This window comes from Stegastes partitus, unplaced genomic scaffold, assembly GCF_000690725.1.
Source record: "Stegastes partitus isolate 25-593 unplaced genomic scaffold, Stegastes_partitus-1.0.2 Scaffold63, whole genome shotgun sequence".
NCBI classification, from domain to species: domain Eukaryota; kingdom Metazoa; phylum Chordata; class Actinopteri; family Pomacentridae; genus Stegastes; species Stegastes partitus.
This window is the reverse complement of record NW_007577794.1, coordinates 188,678-203,512: the sequence shown is the minus strand read 5'-3', so window position 1 is coordinate 203,512 and position 14,835 is coordinate 188,678. Positions and strand designations below refer to the sequence as shown.

The following is a 14,835-nucleotide window of genomic DNA, read 5'->3' as shown; positions in this document are numbered from 1 at the left end:
TGTGTGTGTGTGTGTGTGTGTGTGTGTGTGTGTGTGTGTGTGTGTGTGTGTGTGTGTGTGTGTGTGTGTTTGTATATATACATACACACAGTGTTTTCAAATATTACCGGTTGGTATTTCAAACCTATGTTTGTTAAGATAGCATTGTTGAACAAGAGAATAATGCTTGATTCTAAAGGAAAAATTTTGTAGGTCAATATTTTGATTCCACTCAAATCATTGGCAGATCTGTCTTCATCAGCTCATGAATCTATCTAGGATTGAAATGGTGTCCCTATCAATAAATTTGCAGTTCACAGTTAGTGTACAGAAGTTAATGTTTTCATCAGAAATACTTTCAAAAGAACCTTGTAACTACTCATAATTACCCTCCTTTTAAGACAACACTGTCCCATAAGTGTCAACACAAGCTGAATCAAACCAAGAGATAAAGTGTCTTACTGCTGTAAAGCTTCCTTCCGTACATCGATCACATGACCACTGTTTGCTGACGTCCTCTGCAGCAACACCATAGCAACCTAAACGAGGAAGGGATGGATGAAAATTAGGGGCAAAAATATTTACTCAAAACTACTTGCATGGTACTAGTTGAACAACAGAAAACAGCAGACTTGACAGCAAACAGTAGGCCCACTGTAAGCTACAAAGGATAGAACAAAATGCCACATCAACATTGTTTCCACAGAGTTTTGACTGAAAACTGGTGTTGTTCCATGCAGAAATGCAAAGAACAGCAGACTAAGTGGAAATTGAGATCTCTATGGTCTGTGTACAGGAATGTTGGTGTGGTCAAGAAAGAAATGCAGACAACACAAGAGGAAGAGTTATTGTATATCTATGGATCTATGCTGTGTAGATGTTGCTGCTTTGCTTAATGTTGGTCTGTGCCCTTGGTGTGGCAGAGTAGCACAAATGCTTAAAAAAAAAAAAAAAAGAATGAAAAAACAAATGCTGGTGGCCTTGAACAGAAAAACATTTGGGATTTAATTTAGTAAAACAAATGTGATTCTGTTCAAAGCTGGCAGCTGGTTGCAATCCATGGGCTAGAGGCTTTAGACACGTAAGCTGGGGGGAATTTTTAGTTGTAAAAAACACTTAAAGTCTGTATATGTGAGTATGTCTCTGTTCTTTTCCTCCACTATCCATCACAAAAACCAAAAATAAAATCTAAGCTCACCTCTGTTTCCTTTCCAGAGTTCAAATAACAGTACTGAGCGAAAGCTACATCAACCTGTACTTATTGTTGGGTCTCAAAACCAAACTTGTGGCTTTTTCATCAGGGTCAAATGACATGCACTTCATCTCCTGCTCCCACCCTAACATACCTTCACACACTCTCACAAACCAAGTAAATACATATGCAGCGCAGCACACATAGTGCATACATAAACCCTGCAGAGTGAAAAATGTGGTGCAATCAACACTAGCATGAGTGATTGAAAATGACTTAGGGAGAAGCAATGTCATTTTAAAGCTGTGGATTCAGGACAGTGTTTAAGACTTTCAGAAGTGAGTCTGTGGTGCCCACAAGCACATGTCTGTGAAAGACTGACTGGAGGCTTAAGATATCAGCAAAATGTGCATGATTGGAAAAGAGATCTACGTCCGTTGATGTGAATGTATGAATGACGGATTGTGATAATGCACAATGTATTGCATATGTGCGTAGAGTGGAACAGAAAGGCTCCAGGGGATTTTTAAGAGTGTGTGTGAGGGCTTGTTACTGGCTTGGGGCTTTTGAACAGGAACTATGTGTGGTGAAGACAGAGGATTCACCCTCATTCGGCTGACGAGGGAAACAAAATACTCCAAACCGCAGAGAGAGGGGGAGAAAGGGAAACAAGAAGGGGGTGGAACATTGAGACGGAGTGAGTCAGGACTTAAACCCACTGACCCTCTAACAATGACATCAGTGGGACAAGCACAACATGTGGAAACAAACAATGTCGCTTGGTCCGTTGAGTGGTAAATAGACACCATGAAATTTAGAAACACCACTATGTCCCTTAGACTGTACTCCTTCTCTTTCTCACACACACACATATACTTATGTGCCTCCCTTGTGCATACGTACTTGCATGGACTTGTAGGCAACAGCCCTGGCAGGAGAGCAGAGGGGAGGTGCCGTCTTCCTGCAGCAGAGGGTTAGTAGGAGTTGGGGGGCAGTTCTGCTCCCGGAAAGAAAAACATATCTCTGGGACCAGGGGCTTGGTCCTCCTCAACTCTCTGAAGGGAGGAGCAGGTCCTTCCATTGGAGAAGAAAACGTGGAGGTGTCCTTAGCTATGACAGGTTTATTGTCCTCTGCTTTGTCTTCAGCCTATGGTAGGAAGAGACTGGGTAATTGTCATGTTCTCCTTATGACCTAATGGACTGGGTTTTTTTTTTTTACAGGGAAGGTGGGTGATAAAAATGTTTCCATTCTTTCTTTGTAATAAAAGTTGTCATTCTGGATGGCATTTCAGCGAGGGGAAAATTACAGAGGCTGGTTCTGTAATAAACAATGGCATTGCTATAGGACCTATGGGCTTAGCAGTATTGATAATATTTGTATAAGTTGTCACGTTTTTACTCACTGTGGTTCATTTTTCACTGAAATATAAAGTCCTGCATCCCTACAGAAACAGTGTGACCGTGGGTAGAAGTAAAGAACTCTTAAAAATGTTGTGTGCAATATAACAAAGTTATAATGCCATAAAAATAAAAAATTATTTTTAAAAAGTACATTTTTTTGTATTATTCAATTTACAAAAACTGACAAACCCTGTCATCCACATAACATTTTTCTCATCATTCACATCATCATTCAGGAGTGACCAACGCTGGAGAAAAAAAAACGGTGGCTCTACATATGATAGATAATTCCCTACTTTCATTTTTAATTAGTTTCCAACCTGTTTTTTTTTAATCTACTCTGTGTACACACAGTCTGCAGTTCATTCCAGTTCAGCACAAAAAGTCCCTGAATTTTTGTCACTTGACTGTTGGTTGCACAGAGTAGTGCAGAATTTCATGTTTTTTACAGAATCTGGTTACTACGAACTGTTTTTGACTTTTTGGGGATTTTTTGGAAATGAGACATGTAGAATGAAGTGATTTTGATTAAATACCAGATTTCTTTTTTTGCTTGGATTTTCGTAATGAAACTGAAAGCCATACAACTTGACGGTGACCAAGTTAAAAAGCCAACAGTTGTGAATTACTTCAGTGATTCTTTTTGAATGTCAATTAGGTTACATTTTCACAATAAAGAAGGAACCGGTGTCTTCGCCTGCAATGTGCAAGATGTTCGCGTCACATAAATTCAGCTTGAGTGAAAGAGAAAAGACCAAATCACTCCTTAGCAACACATTACAACAGCCCATTTGATTACCTTTAGGGGTCTTTACTTTTTCTATCATTGCATGAGTTGATGATACTTGGAAAGACTTGATTAAACTCAGTATAGCAACAGTAAATTCAGCTTCACCAATAGATACAGATACACTACAAATCCTAAATATTTCTGCAGACTGGACCTAAAATACATACGGACCTGCAAGGTTGTTGATAAACTATGAACTGTAAGTATCACAGGAGTGGTAGGTGAAAAATCACGTGCTCAAGACAGGATCAGAATTACTAACCAAAGAAATATTAACAATCACCTCACCTCCCCTGAAAAATGCCAACCACATGATATACAGATCTCGTATACATCCTAACAAGACCATATTGCAATACATGCTGTATACGCACGAATGGAACTGTGCATTTTATGAACAAGCATCTTCCAAACGACACTAATTATATATTTACGTTGCACTCATCTTTACCTGATAATAGGGCATGAAGAGTGTGCACACAGCACAGTGTGGCTGCATGTTGGCTGCATGAGCATTGTACTCCCTCTCTGCTGTGAAGCAGCTCTTTTTGTTCTGCCACAGGTAGATGAGGGGCTTTGCCCAGGCTTCCATTTCCTGCTCCCCCTCCTCCTCTGCCAGGCTTGCTTCAGGGGGCTCTAATTAGAGACAAAATAAAGCCTTACAACCTCGCAATCACTTATCTATTCAACTGGTGCTTCTTGTACTATGGCCCAGTTGATGATTCATGCAATACAACGTTCAAATCTCCTGCCTGGTAGTTTGTTAATTAAGCCTATTTTGAATCTGAAATAATCATGTGACCTGTATATCAAAAAAACAGCATGCATCACTTCTATAATTGACTTATGCTCTATTAATACACTTGCACAGACTTCCTGCTAAGTCAGATCTAATCCATTCACAGTGGTGACAATTTCCTCCAGTGACCTGAAAAAATTTTTTTATTCACTAGGCACCTGCCTGTTTACAAAATTGCCAAAAATAATTAAGCACCCTCATCATCATTAAACAGGCTTCTTACAGCCATGGTCATTTCTTACTCAGGGATTAGTAACTACAATGGCTGCTGAATTATTCATCCCTTTTCACAACCATGGAGATGATGAATGTAACTATGTGTGTATATGTGCCTGACGAGTTGTTAATGGAGGGCCCTCCACCCCACTCTGTTAAAACCATGAAAACAAATAGAAGATCTATCACCAGATCATTTTACTGTGGTAGGCCTGAGAATTAAATCTGTTTGGTTTATGTGTACATTGACGTCAGAAGAATCATTTGTGGGGACATAAAATTTGAAAAACGGGGAGGGGAAGTGGGGACCACAGAGAGGGATGGTTAACTGTGGGAGAACACAAAAGTTACCTTAATAATATTTTTTTTTCTGTTAATGGTACTAGGACAACCAGTCTTATGAATCTTGTCTATGTCTATGAATTCTTGTCCTTCTAGCTACAATACCTTTAACAGAGAAAATGTTGTGGTTTTTAGTTTAAAAACCCAATTAGTCTAAAAAAAAATGTTATGGCAACTGTATTCTGGATAACTGGTTCCCTGTAATGGAGGATCATGGTTTCTGGCCTGATGCCACCCACTATGCAGCACTAACCACAACAGGAAATGTCCCTCAGTTTTTATTGAAATAAGCATGACTTTTGGCTTACACCATGTGCATGTGTCACTGTCTGAATGTAGGAGTCTTTTTAGGGATAAACCATAGAAATACCTTGCAGTGAACTGTGTGAACTGTGTGAACTGTGTGTGTGTGTGTGTGTGTGTGTGTGTGTGTGTGTGTGTGTGTGTGTGTGTGTGTGTGTGTGTGTGTGTGTGTGTGTGTGTGTGCGCATGTGTCTTAATGTGCCAACCATCGTCACTGACGGCCTGTTGTTTGACAGCAGTGGGTACAGCCCTTGCAGTGGGTTTCCTGAGTGGGTGACGCCAGCTCTTAGTGGTCCTCTTCACTGACAAGGCAGGGTACTGGCATGGACAGGCATCATTGGAAGGTGTTAGCAGGGCAAATAACCTGTGTTTTTACAAGCAATAATCTGAATGACTATAATTGTGTGTAAAAAAAAAAACAAACAAAAAAAACACTCACAGCACAAACCTCCCCAGGTTCCAGGCCTGATTCATCACACTCATAATTACTTGTATCATTTTCCTCCTCTTCTTCTTCCTCATCAGATGACTCACTACTGCTTTCTCCCTTGGCACTACTTTGATGCTCTGCCTCTTCGCCATCAGATCCCCCTTCTTCCATATCAGACACCCCATCCTGTTCTTCGTTTCCCATCCTGAGAGGTGAAACAGCCGTTTCTGAGCGCAGACTCTCCTCTGCTTCCCTTTGCCTCCCCAGCTCCCTGCACAGGGACAGGGCTTCAGTCCCATCCACTTCATCTCTTTGCAGCTCATAATCTCCACAAAGCCCTAGGGGCTCAATAGCACCAACTGAAACTAGAGCTGTGGGCTCAAGCTGGGCCCAGGTCAGAGCCCCACCTTCTTCTCCCTGGTTCTCTGACACACGGAGGTCTTGTTCTGGGTCTTCGAGGTCTGTGACCTCTTTGCATTGAGGTTCAGTCCACATAGTGTAAGGCAGAGGGTCGTGGGTGAAGTCAGAAGGGAGCTCTGGGTGCAGACTCTGGATGAGGACTGCAGGACTCTGGGAATTGAGGTTTTTCCAGATGCTACTGGAGAAGGTTTTGGGCTCCATGTATGGGTTCTGGGAAGTACAATGGGAAGGAGAATATGTTTTGTGGTGGTGGAGTTGTAATGCTGAGTGGCTGTCACTTTGAGTGCATAATGGTGGTGCAGCAGCTAAAAGATTACTATTTGAGGTACTTGTTAACAGAGAGCCAGCACTGTTCACACTAATTGCACTGTCTTTTTGAGGTGGGTCTTTGGAGTTATCTTTACTTGCAAACTCTGGCAAGTTGGGTTGCTGCTCTCTTTGAGGTGCTGTGCTCTGAACTAGCTGGCCAGGGGCAGCACCACTCTGCCCAGGAATAAGATTTTCCAGCTTTGCAGGATCCTTTCCTGCTGCAACTGCAGGCGTTACTAGCATTTCGTGGACACCACCAGATGTTATTTTGTGCATACCACTGGCAGTTAAATGAGCCGTGTTTCCCTCTAAACCAGACACTGCTGCCCCTTCACAATTATATGAAGAATCTAAATGCCAGTTGTTGGCATGTTCTACTGCACGAGGTTCTGCTGACATCATTAAATCAGTCTCTTTCTCTTCCTCTTTGGCTTCATGTGTGGATGGGGAGCCAGTTGGCGTCTCCCTCTGAAGCACAGGTGCAATCTGGTGACTGCACAAGCTAGTTTTCGGGAAGTCAGTTAGCCCATCATCAGCAGGGGTAAGGGAGGGCATCTCTTGGGTCAGTACAGGAGGCAAAGGGCAAATGCCAACCTGATCATCTGGCTCAGGAGTTAGTTGTGGCATATCCACTGCATTCCTCTGTAGAAGAGGAGGGAAAAGATTTTCCTCAGTGTTGCTTTTTGCTAAACTGCAATTGTGTTGTGATTGGGAGAAAGTGCCACAAGATGTGGAACTATCCCCCTCTGGCTCTCTTTTGAGATCATAAAGTGCTTCTGTAGTGGAGTGTGGATTGATATGTTTTGGATCAACAACTACGTCTGTTTTCTCTGTTTTAATAGTGTTATTAGTGTACTTCTCTGCACCTGTGTCCATGTTGCTTTCTGTGTTGGATGTTAGATTTAAAGTTTCTTCTCTACATGACGAACCAGATGTTTGAGTTTTAGAGTCAAGGGAACACAAGCCCATCACAGTCTGAGCAGAATTTCGCATGTGGAAAGATGAGTTTAGTTTGCTGGTTTCCAGGGGAGGGATCCTGATTGAGCAGTCTTTACAAGTTGAGAGGTCTCTTGGTTCAGAAGAGCAACACTTTGACTCATTAGTTTCCAGATGCATCTGATTGGCCTCAGGCCTTGGTATGAGTCCTTCAGGAGTCCTGCTTGTGACCCCTGGCCCTGAGAGGTGTTGAGGGTCAGCTTGAGAGACTGCTTCCACCTTTAGGTCAGTCTTCACTGGTGAGGCAGAGGAGCTGGAGAGAGCGTTTTGGGATGGCTCCTTATTGGGAAACCCCAAACTTTTACTCTCTACACGATTTACCTTGACCACACACATCTGTCTGCAAGGACCTGTTGAGGATTCACGGATAGAAAAAATGTGAAATCTACTATCAAATAAACAAGCAATGTGAGACATTTTTACAAATCTCAGTTGAAAGAATTTATAGTATAAGGGAATACACACACTGATAACTGTCTGAATCACACACACAAACTCAATATCAAGGCAGTCTGTGCTCTCTTCAGATCAAAGAGACACGCAAAGTCTTGAATGCCTTTCATTGTCATCAGTCAGTTTCTTACCAGAAAGCGGAACAGAATTTGGATTCTGGTTGTGCTTTGACTCAGCTTCCTTTTTCTTTTCTTTGTCTTCTTCTCTGCAAGTTGTCCCTGCAGCAGACCTTCGCACCTTAGGCCCAGGTGGACCACCCACACCTTTCCTCTTGGCGTTGTTCAATGCTGCACTGTCATCCAGGCCAACAGGCTCTTCGGTGGTTCTGAGACGCTTGGAGCGCATACGAGAGTGGCTGCTGCTGTAAGAAGGGAGACAGATCAAACAAGATTGAAACTCAAAACCCTGATTAAGGCTGAAAAGCAATGAAACCAAATGTAGAATTTTATGACTTCGGAGACAAGTGCATTTGGCTTTTGCTGTGAAATATTTCTGGCCACATAATATTAGGTTCACTAGTCACCAAATAACCCCCCATCTGATACATACCCAAATGTTGCTCCATTTCTACTCAATGTTTAGCACTACTCATACTCCCTCCCTACTACCACCATTAGCTGCAACACACAACTCTCTGTGACAGGAAACAGTAGAAACATTGTCAGAGTATGATAACAGTACCCTTTATTAGTAGACTTTGTCTTGTGACGCCTGTGCAACCAGCTCTGCAGCTCTGGTGTTGTACTGGGAGTAGCAAGTGTGTGGTCAATAGGCATTGAATCTTTGCCCAGCATCCAGTTAGCATAGCGGTCAGGCTGAAAACGCTTCACAAAGGGTTCCATGGATATCTTTACCATGTCCTTGCTACAAGTGCACTAAAGAAGGGCAAAAAGGAAAAGACCATGATTATGCCTGAAATTAATTGTAAAAGCCATATTTCTTTGTCAGTGCTATTAAAGATATGCACTGATGCACAGTTTTAAGGTAAATTCTCATCCAATTGAGTGCAATGCTACCTGTGTGGCAACCTTGCCATAGTCTATCCAGCGCACAGTGGCGAAGTTTGTTGACTCCGCACAGTTAAACCCATGATTGAATCCAGCATGGTAACCATAAGGGAAGGTGATCATGAACTCTCCAGCTTCCTGAGTAATCTGATAATTTATTATAGGGATGGAAGAAGGCAAAGGAATGGAGATTACATCAGATTGTACTAGAAAACATGAGTGATCAAAACAATACATTTTTATTTAGATTTTTTTTTTAATGTGCAAATAAAAGGAAACTGTTGACATAATTAAAATAAGCCACGGCAGATTTCTGCAATCAATCAGAGTACTACTTATTTTAGTGGCAAGAAAATCTCTTTTCACAAGTTGGTAAATAAATGAAGTATAAGTGGCAAGAAAAGGAGGACTGAGAGTTTTTTCAAAGGGGGTTGAGAACCTACCTTATCAAAGGGAATGCCATACTTCTTTAGTATGGAAGGGGAGATTAGAGTCATCTTGTGACGAAGAAAAGCTTCACACCCCTTGAAGCTGTTGGGAAAAAAACCTGACAGAGACACGCACACACACACCATTAGAGAGACTTAGCTAGTCAAAAAAGATAAAACACAGATTAATAAAAAGCATAACTAAAAAGCTAAGTGAAAGGTGGTTTATGGTTTATGGTTGCAACATTTTTAGAATATAAAGTACAGTGGAATTTTTTTTGAGCTACTAATTATTATTTTATCCATTAACTTATTTTAAACATACCTACTTCCTCTGAGAGACCGTAAAGAAAACCCAGTGGTGTTCTAGTTTACAATGAATGAAACTGTAACCAGGAAAAGCATTGTATTTTTACCTAACAAATGATTTTGTATAAACCTTAAACACCACAACTTTCCACAGTAAAACAGTTCCAATTCCAATCCAATCCACTACACAGACATCCTACTTCCCTCCGGCAGTGTTTCAGTTGGCAAAAGATGTAATGCTGAATGCCAGTTTCACTAAAACCCCAAGCAACGTTGAGCAGGACTTTTGTGAGGGTTGCAGAATAGAAACAGAAAATCCAAACAAACTTAAAAAAAAAAGACCAAAAAAGACATTAATCCCATTCATTAAACCGATCAAGAAAGGCCATCGCTGCAATGAAGGCATCTTTAAAGTGGCATACAGCCGAACAAAGCACAAGAAATTGTTGACTGATAGTGAGATGGTATATGAGGCAATAATTGCAGTTGAAGTTATGTTATTCAAAGACCATCATTGTCCCAATACCAGATTTTCACTACATGATTATTGTGGCCAAAAGAATCAAAATAATGGTCATGATATCTTTAGAAAATGTCTCATGTTTAGCAAATGAATTACACACAAAATATTAGTGTAGGAAGCTAGACTGCGTAACCATACCTGTACTGTATGTTGTTGGAGTGCCAATATCATAAATTTAAAAAAATAAAAAATAAATCAAGCACCTGAAAATTACTGGCAATGGATTATTTCTGATATCATCATGTGTGTATTATTACTATGACATCAATATTTCTTCTTTTTTTTAAAAAAAAAATCATGTCGTTATCATCCGCACCGTTATATCATGACACCCCTATTAAGGACCATAAAAGCAAGAAAAAACACAGACAGATGAAGATTTAGTAGGCTCCATTAGAGTAACACTACGTGGATACCCTCCAGCATACACCTCTCTTGGTGACCCCATTTTGTGAATTTTTGATTTCTGAAAAGGGTGATGTGGGACAAGAAAATATAAATAATTAAAACCTTGTTTTCTTTTTCGTGATTCGACGTGATACTGTAAGTAGAATATTTTGTGAGCTTTACGCATTGACAGTGAAACATATGTATACAACAATTTAAGAGGTCAAAAATTAAGTTTTGGGTAATGATATCTGGCATGTTTACACATAATAAACTTAATCACCTGGTTTGGTTGAGAGATCAGTTTGAGTGATATGATATGATATGATATGATATGATATGATATGATATGATATGATATGATATGATATGATATATGTGTACATAAATATAATTTGTAATTTAAGATATGAGTAGCTGTCAACCATTTACATTTTGTAATATTACCTCTGAGGGAAAATTAGGTTAAAGAACCCCGTTCTATACATTTGTGATTCTGTTCTGCTGTATATTTACTTATTCAGTGATGTAATCAACATGGCTGTCATGGGATTATCAAGGTATGTATTTGTCAATACTTCAAACATTTTACAGCTCAACAAGGGGCAGTTCTGTGTATTTGTAGTCAGTCTTCATTAGCATGCTGCATCTTTAGCTTTGCCATTACCTCAAGTGCCCTCTCACTGCAGAGATTAAATTAGGCTGTACTTTGTTGTTTAATGCAGACCTGCCTCTGTATTCTGTGACTGTAATTTAATAATTATTTCATTACCTTGGCCAACTCCATTCATACAGGTAAGGCAGAGAATATAAATTACTCTGTTACCTGTAGCCAGACGTTCCAGTCTCTTCCCATGCTCAGGTGGGATGGCATACCTGTTAGAGACAGAGATATGGTGCAGACAGAATTATTTTATGATTATGTATGTGAAATGCATGCATTGTTAATTATGCCTACAGTGTAGCATACACTGGCATTTGCATCAACAAAAAAATTCAAGGAGCTTTTACAATTTCAAGACTGCCATCAAGTGGTGGAAAAATGAATAGTTAAAAGAAGGCTGATCAACCTTTTCCAACACTACATTTTTTTTCTTTTTTTAAGATTTATTTATTTATAGTGGCAATGCAAACAGGCAGGAAATAAGGGGAATAAGAGTAGGTGAATGACATGTAGCAGGGACTCAGTATATGAGCACCAGTGGGGTATGCACCCTAACTACTCATCTGTTGGGTCACCCCAACACTGCCCTCTTAATTACTATAATTAAGTAATAATCATTACAATATACAGTTAAGTGTTACCCTTGATTCCCTTGATTTTTCTCTAGAATCTTCCTATAATCTGCTTGCAGTTACATTTTTCTGACACATGCTGAACATTTACAATGTAGACATGGTAATGCAATAAATCTAAGTTTAATTAAGTCTCTGATAGGGACAAGATAGCCATCACTGATTGCTGTTGGCTTGACCTTATTCTGCATTTTCTTGTGCCATGCTGCTGATGCTGAATATAAACTATTCCCAAAGTTCCCAGCGAGAAACCCAGGGAGAGTGACAGAATTCCCTCAAGGCTTGACTAGGCATTCCATTTGACTAGTACCATCCTCCCTCAGGCCTGTGGCATTTCTATCATCATATCAGCTGTCAGCTTAACACAGCAGTGAAAGACAGGAGGAGAAGGAGAGGGAACCTCAGGTAGAGGTGACACAAGGAGTTGGAGGGAGCAGTGGATTGAGAAGAGGTGAGAGAGGCGCATCTTTAAGCTGCTCCCCTCCAGGGATGAGATGTCAAAACAGCAGCAAGATGAAAGAGTATACGTCAGTGTGTGTGTACTAGATGATAAGGGTATGTATGTGTGTGGGTACTTGGCACACTAGGCTGCTCTTTGTGAGTGTGTACGTCTGTTTCTGTGTATATGTGTGACACTGTCTGGCTATGACACTGATCCCTGTGGGGTTGCAGGGCTCACTGCTCTAATGAGCAGAACTCCCCCCAGGGCAAGAGAGAGAAATGGAGCACGCCAGGCTGACAAAGAAATAAAAAGCGAACTCCATTTTGATCTACCTGCATTTTTTACCTCTTCTGTACTTTATCATTTCAATCCTAACCTCAAAATAACAAAGCTTCAATTAGTACTTTTAGAAATACTAATTAAAGCCATGCAATATATATATAAATCTGTGAAAAATGAATACCATTTCATGGACTACCAAACAAATTTGACAAATTTACAGTAGCAATGTGTACTATGGGTTGACTGATTAAAGTTCTACATTTTTCCTTGTTCCATTGTAAAATAGAAAAGACAGCCTCCAAGAAATCAAACCAAATGCTTGTACCATTGGACAGTAGCACAGCTCAATACACACTCAATCTCTGGAAAGTCTCCAAATGTAGTACCTTTTCTATCTTCCTTAGTATTTAGTCTCTCTGAATAGTCACTTTTTACAGGGGACTTTTTCCTCAGTGTGCCAGGAAGTACTAAAGGGAGAAAGCCCTTGGGCCATATGCAACAGAATTGCAATGCAAATCAAATGAAGCCTGTGACACTGTAAGTAATTTACATTTTCTATCCACTTTAATTATGAAAAAACAATGCAGAATGATGAAGACGGATTTTGCAACCCCGACACAAATATGCACATGGATTCCCAAAAAAGGTTGTGAATCTCCAGATATTGTTTCCAACGCTCAATAGACCACATACTCTGCTTTGTATTCCCTTAACAGGTCACGTGTCACGTTCACACTTCCAATACTTTCCCATACATTTTTCCTTGTTCCAGTTCAAGAAAAGGGTCCTATAAACTGTGACATGAATCATCACAGTCTCTGGGGACCTGCTACAGTTTAGACTGTTGTGACTGAGGATAGTGAGCCACTTCTCACAGTCAATCTAGGCATCATAGTTGGACAAGATGAAAAAAGATTGACCTGACCTGTTTATGGTGTAAGCTGTAATGCGCACTTCACACCATTTCCTATTCAAGGGAACAACCTTGAGTGTTGCCAACTTGTTGAATGTACAAGATATATAAAGCCCCTTTCAGAGATGTACTCTTTTTCATTATTCTGTCGGCATCTGAACATGTTAGCTTCATGTCTGAATGAGCACCCTGATCACTTTGTCATAAAAGTCGTGATGCCAGTAAAACCTAGTAAGTAGGACTTCCGGGTGTTAGATGGAGTAGAAGGACGTGTGTAGAGAGGCTCTCCAGCGTAGATTCAATAACTTCGCAAAAAAAAACTCGTTACTCTAGCAGAAAGTGAACATCTAGATAGACAGAGAGAACCCGAAACAGAAAGACTCGACAGAGAAAAGCCACAATGCCGAAAACTCAAGACAAAAACAGCTCCGCCACCAAAGATAGCAAAGTAGCATCACAAGCTAGCGGCAACTCATGTGGAGCTACAGGACACCCCGGAACGAGCATAACGCCGGGAGACCTACTGGAAGCGATAAAGGAGCTAAAATCCGAGCTGAAGAGGGACAACGACAACTTGAGAAAGGACCTTAACTCCTTTCACACAGAAGTGAGCGGTAAACTCGATGGTCTGGCCGAAGAGATGCAGGGGCTGAAGGAGCGAGTGGGTGAGATGGAGACACGAGTGGGGCAAGTGGAGGACATGGCCGTGGAAATGACCGAAGCGCTCACAACAGCTATAAAGCGCCAGAAAACTCTGCAACAAAAGCTCACAGATTTGGAGTCCAGATCAAGAAGAAACAACATCCGCATCTTTGGAGTTGCAGAGGGAGAAGAGGGAAGCTCTGTGATGCGCTTCGTCTCAGACCTTCTCAAACGTGAGCTGCCACTACCCACAGACATGGACCTTAAGATACAGCGGGCTCATCGTTCCCTCGCTCCGAAACCAAGACCAGAGGCCCCACCGAGACCCCTGATCATTAACTTCCAGGAATTCACAACTAAAGAAACTGTGTTAAGAGAAGCCTGGAAAAGGGGTAAGATTCAACTCGGCAACCGCCCGCTGTTCTTCGATCATGACTACGCCGCAGAGATCGTACAGAAGCGTAGGGAATACAACGCGATAAAGAAATGCCTGAAGGCAAAGGGCATACGTTTCCAGACCCCCTACACCAGTATGAGAATCCACTGGGACAGCGGAGCCCGGACCTACACTAGCGCGCATGATGCGGGGCGGGAGCTGCAGAGACGGGGCTACAGTGTGGAGGTGCCTGCCGCGACGGACAAGGAGGACCCCGACGTGACCCGGCTGAAAGAGCTGCTGGGCTGGCAGCGACAGGGCAGGAACCCACAGGAAATGACATCTAATGCGGCTGATAGAGCTAAGGACAGACTCCGGAAGTTTCAGAGGAGCCCCACAGAGTGACAGAAAAATCGGCTTTGGGAGCAGTAATATGATGGACATGTAATCCACTTTCTGGAAGAACACCTGAGCTGGGAGCGGCTCCAGGGACAGGACTGAGACCGTTGGACACATAGGATGGTAGTAGTTTCACTACTAAGCCCCCTAATAGGGCCCTTTCTTTACGACAGGTTTTACCCTAGACCCACCAACGGGGTC

General features: G+C 41.5%; 1 protein-coding gene across 1 annotated transcript in view; it reads right to left on the bottom strand.

Annotated features, from left to right (window-relative positions):
• kdm4c (lysine (K)-specific demethylase 4C) overlaps positions 1–14,835 on the bottom strand; it is a 35,713-nt gene that overhangs the window by 11,493 nt on the left and 9,385 nt on the right. Inside the window, exons 6-15 of the mRNA XM_008276030.1 lie at positions 11,111–11,160; positions 9,081–9,184; positions 8,647–8,784; positions 8,312–8,505; positions 7,762–7,991; positions 5,462–7,527; positions 5,229–5,340; positions 3,814–3,998; positions 2,075–2,318; positions 388–518 (exon numbers count right to left, since the gene is read on the bottom strand). Coding sequence (XP_008274252.1) covers positions 388–518; positions 2,075–2,318; positions 3,814–3,998; positions 5,229–5,340; positions 5,462–7,527; positions 7,762–7,991; positions 8,312–8,505; positions 8,647–8,784; positions 9,081–9,184; positions 11,111–11,160 — 3,454 coding nt within the window. The remainder of the gene's footprint in view (positions 1–387; positions 519–2,074; positions 2,319–3,813; positions 3,999–5,228; positions 5,341–5,461; positions 7,528–7,761; positions 7,992–8,311; positions 8,506–8,646; positions 8,785–9,080; positions 9,185–11,110; positions 11,161–14,835) is intronic.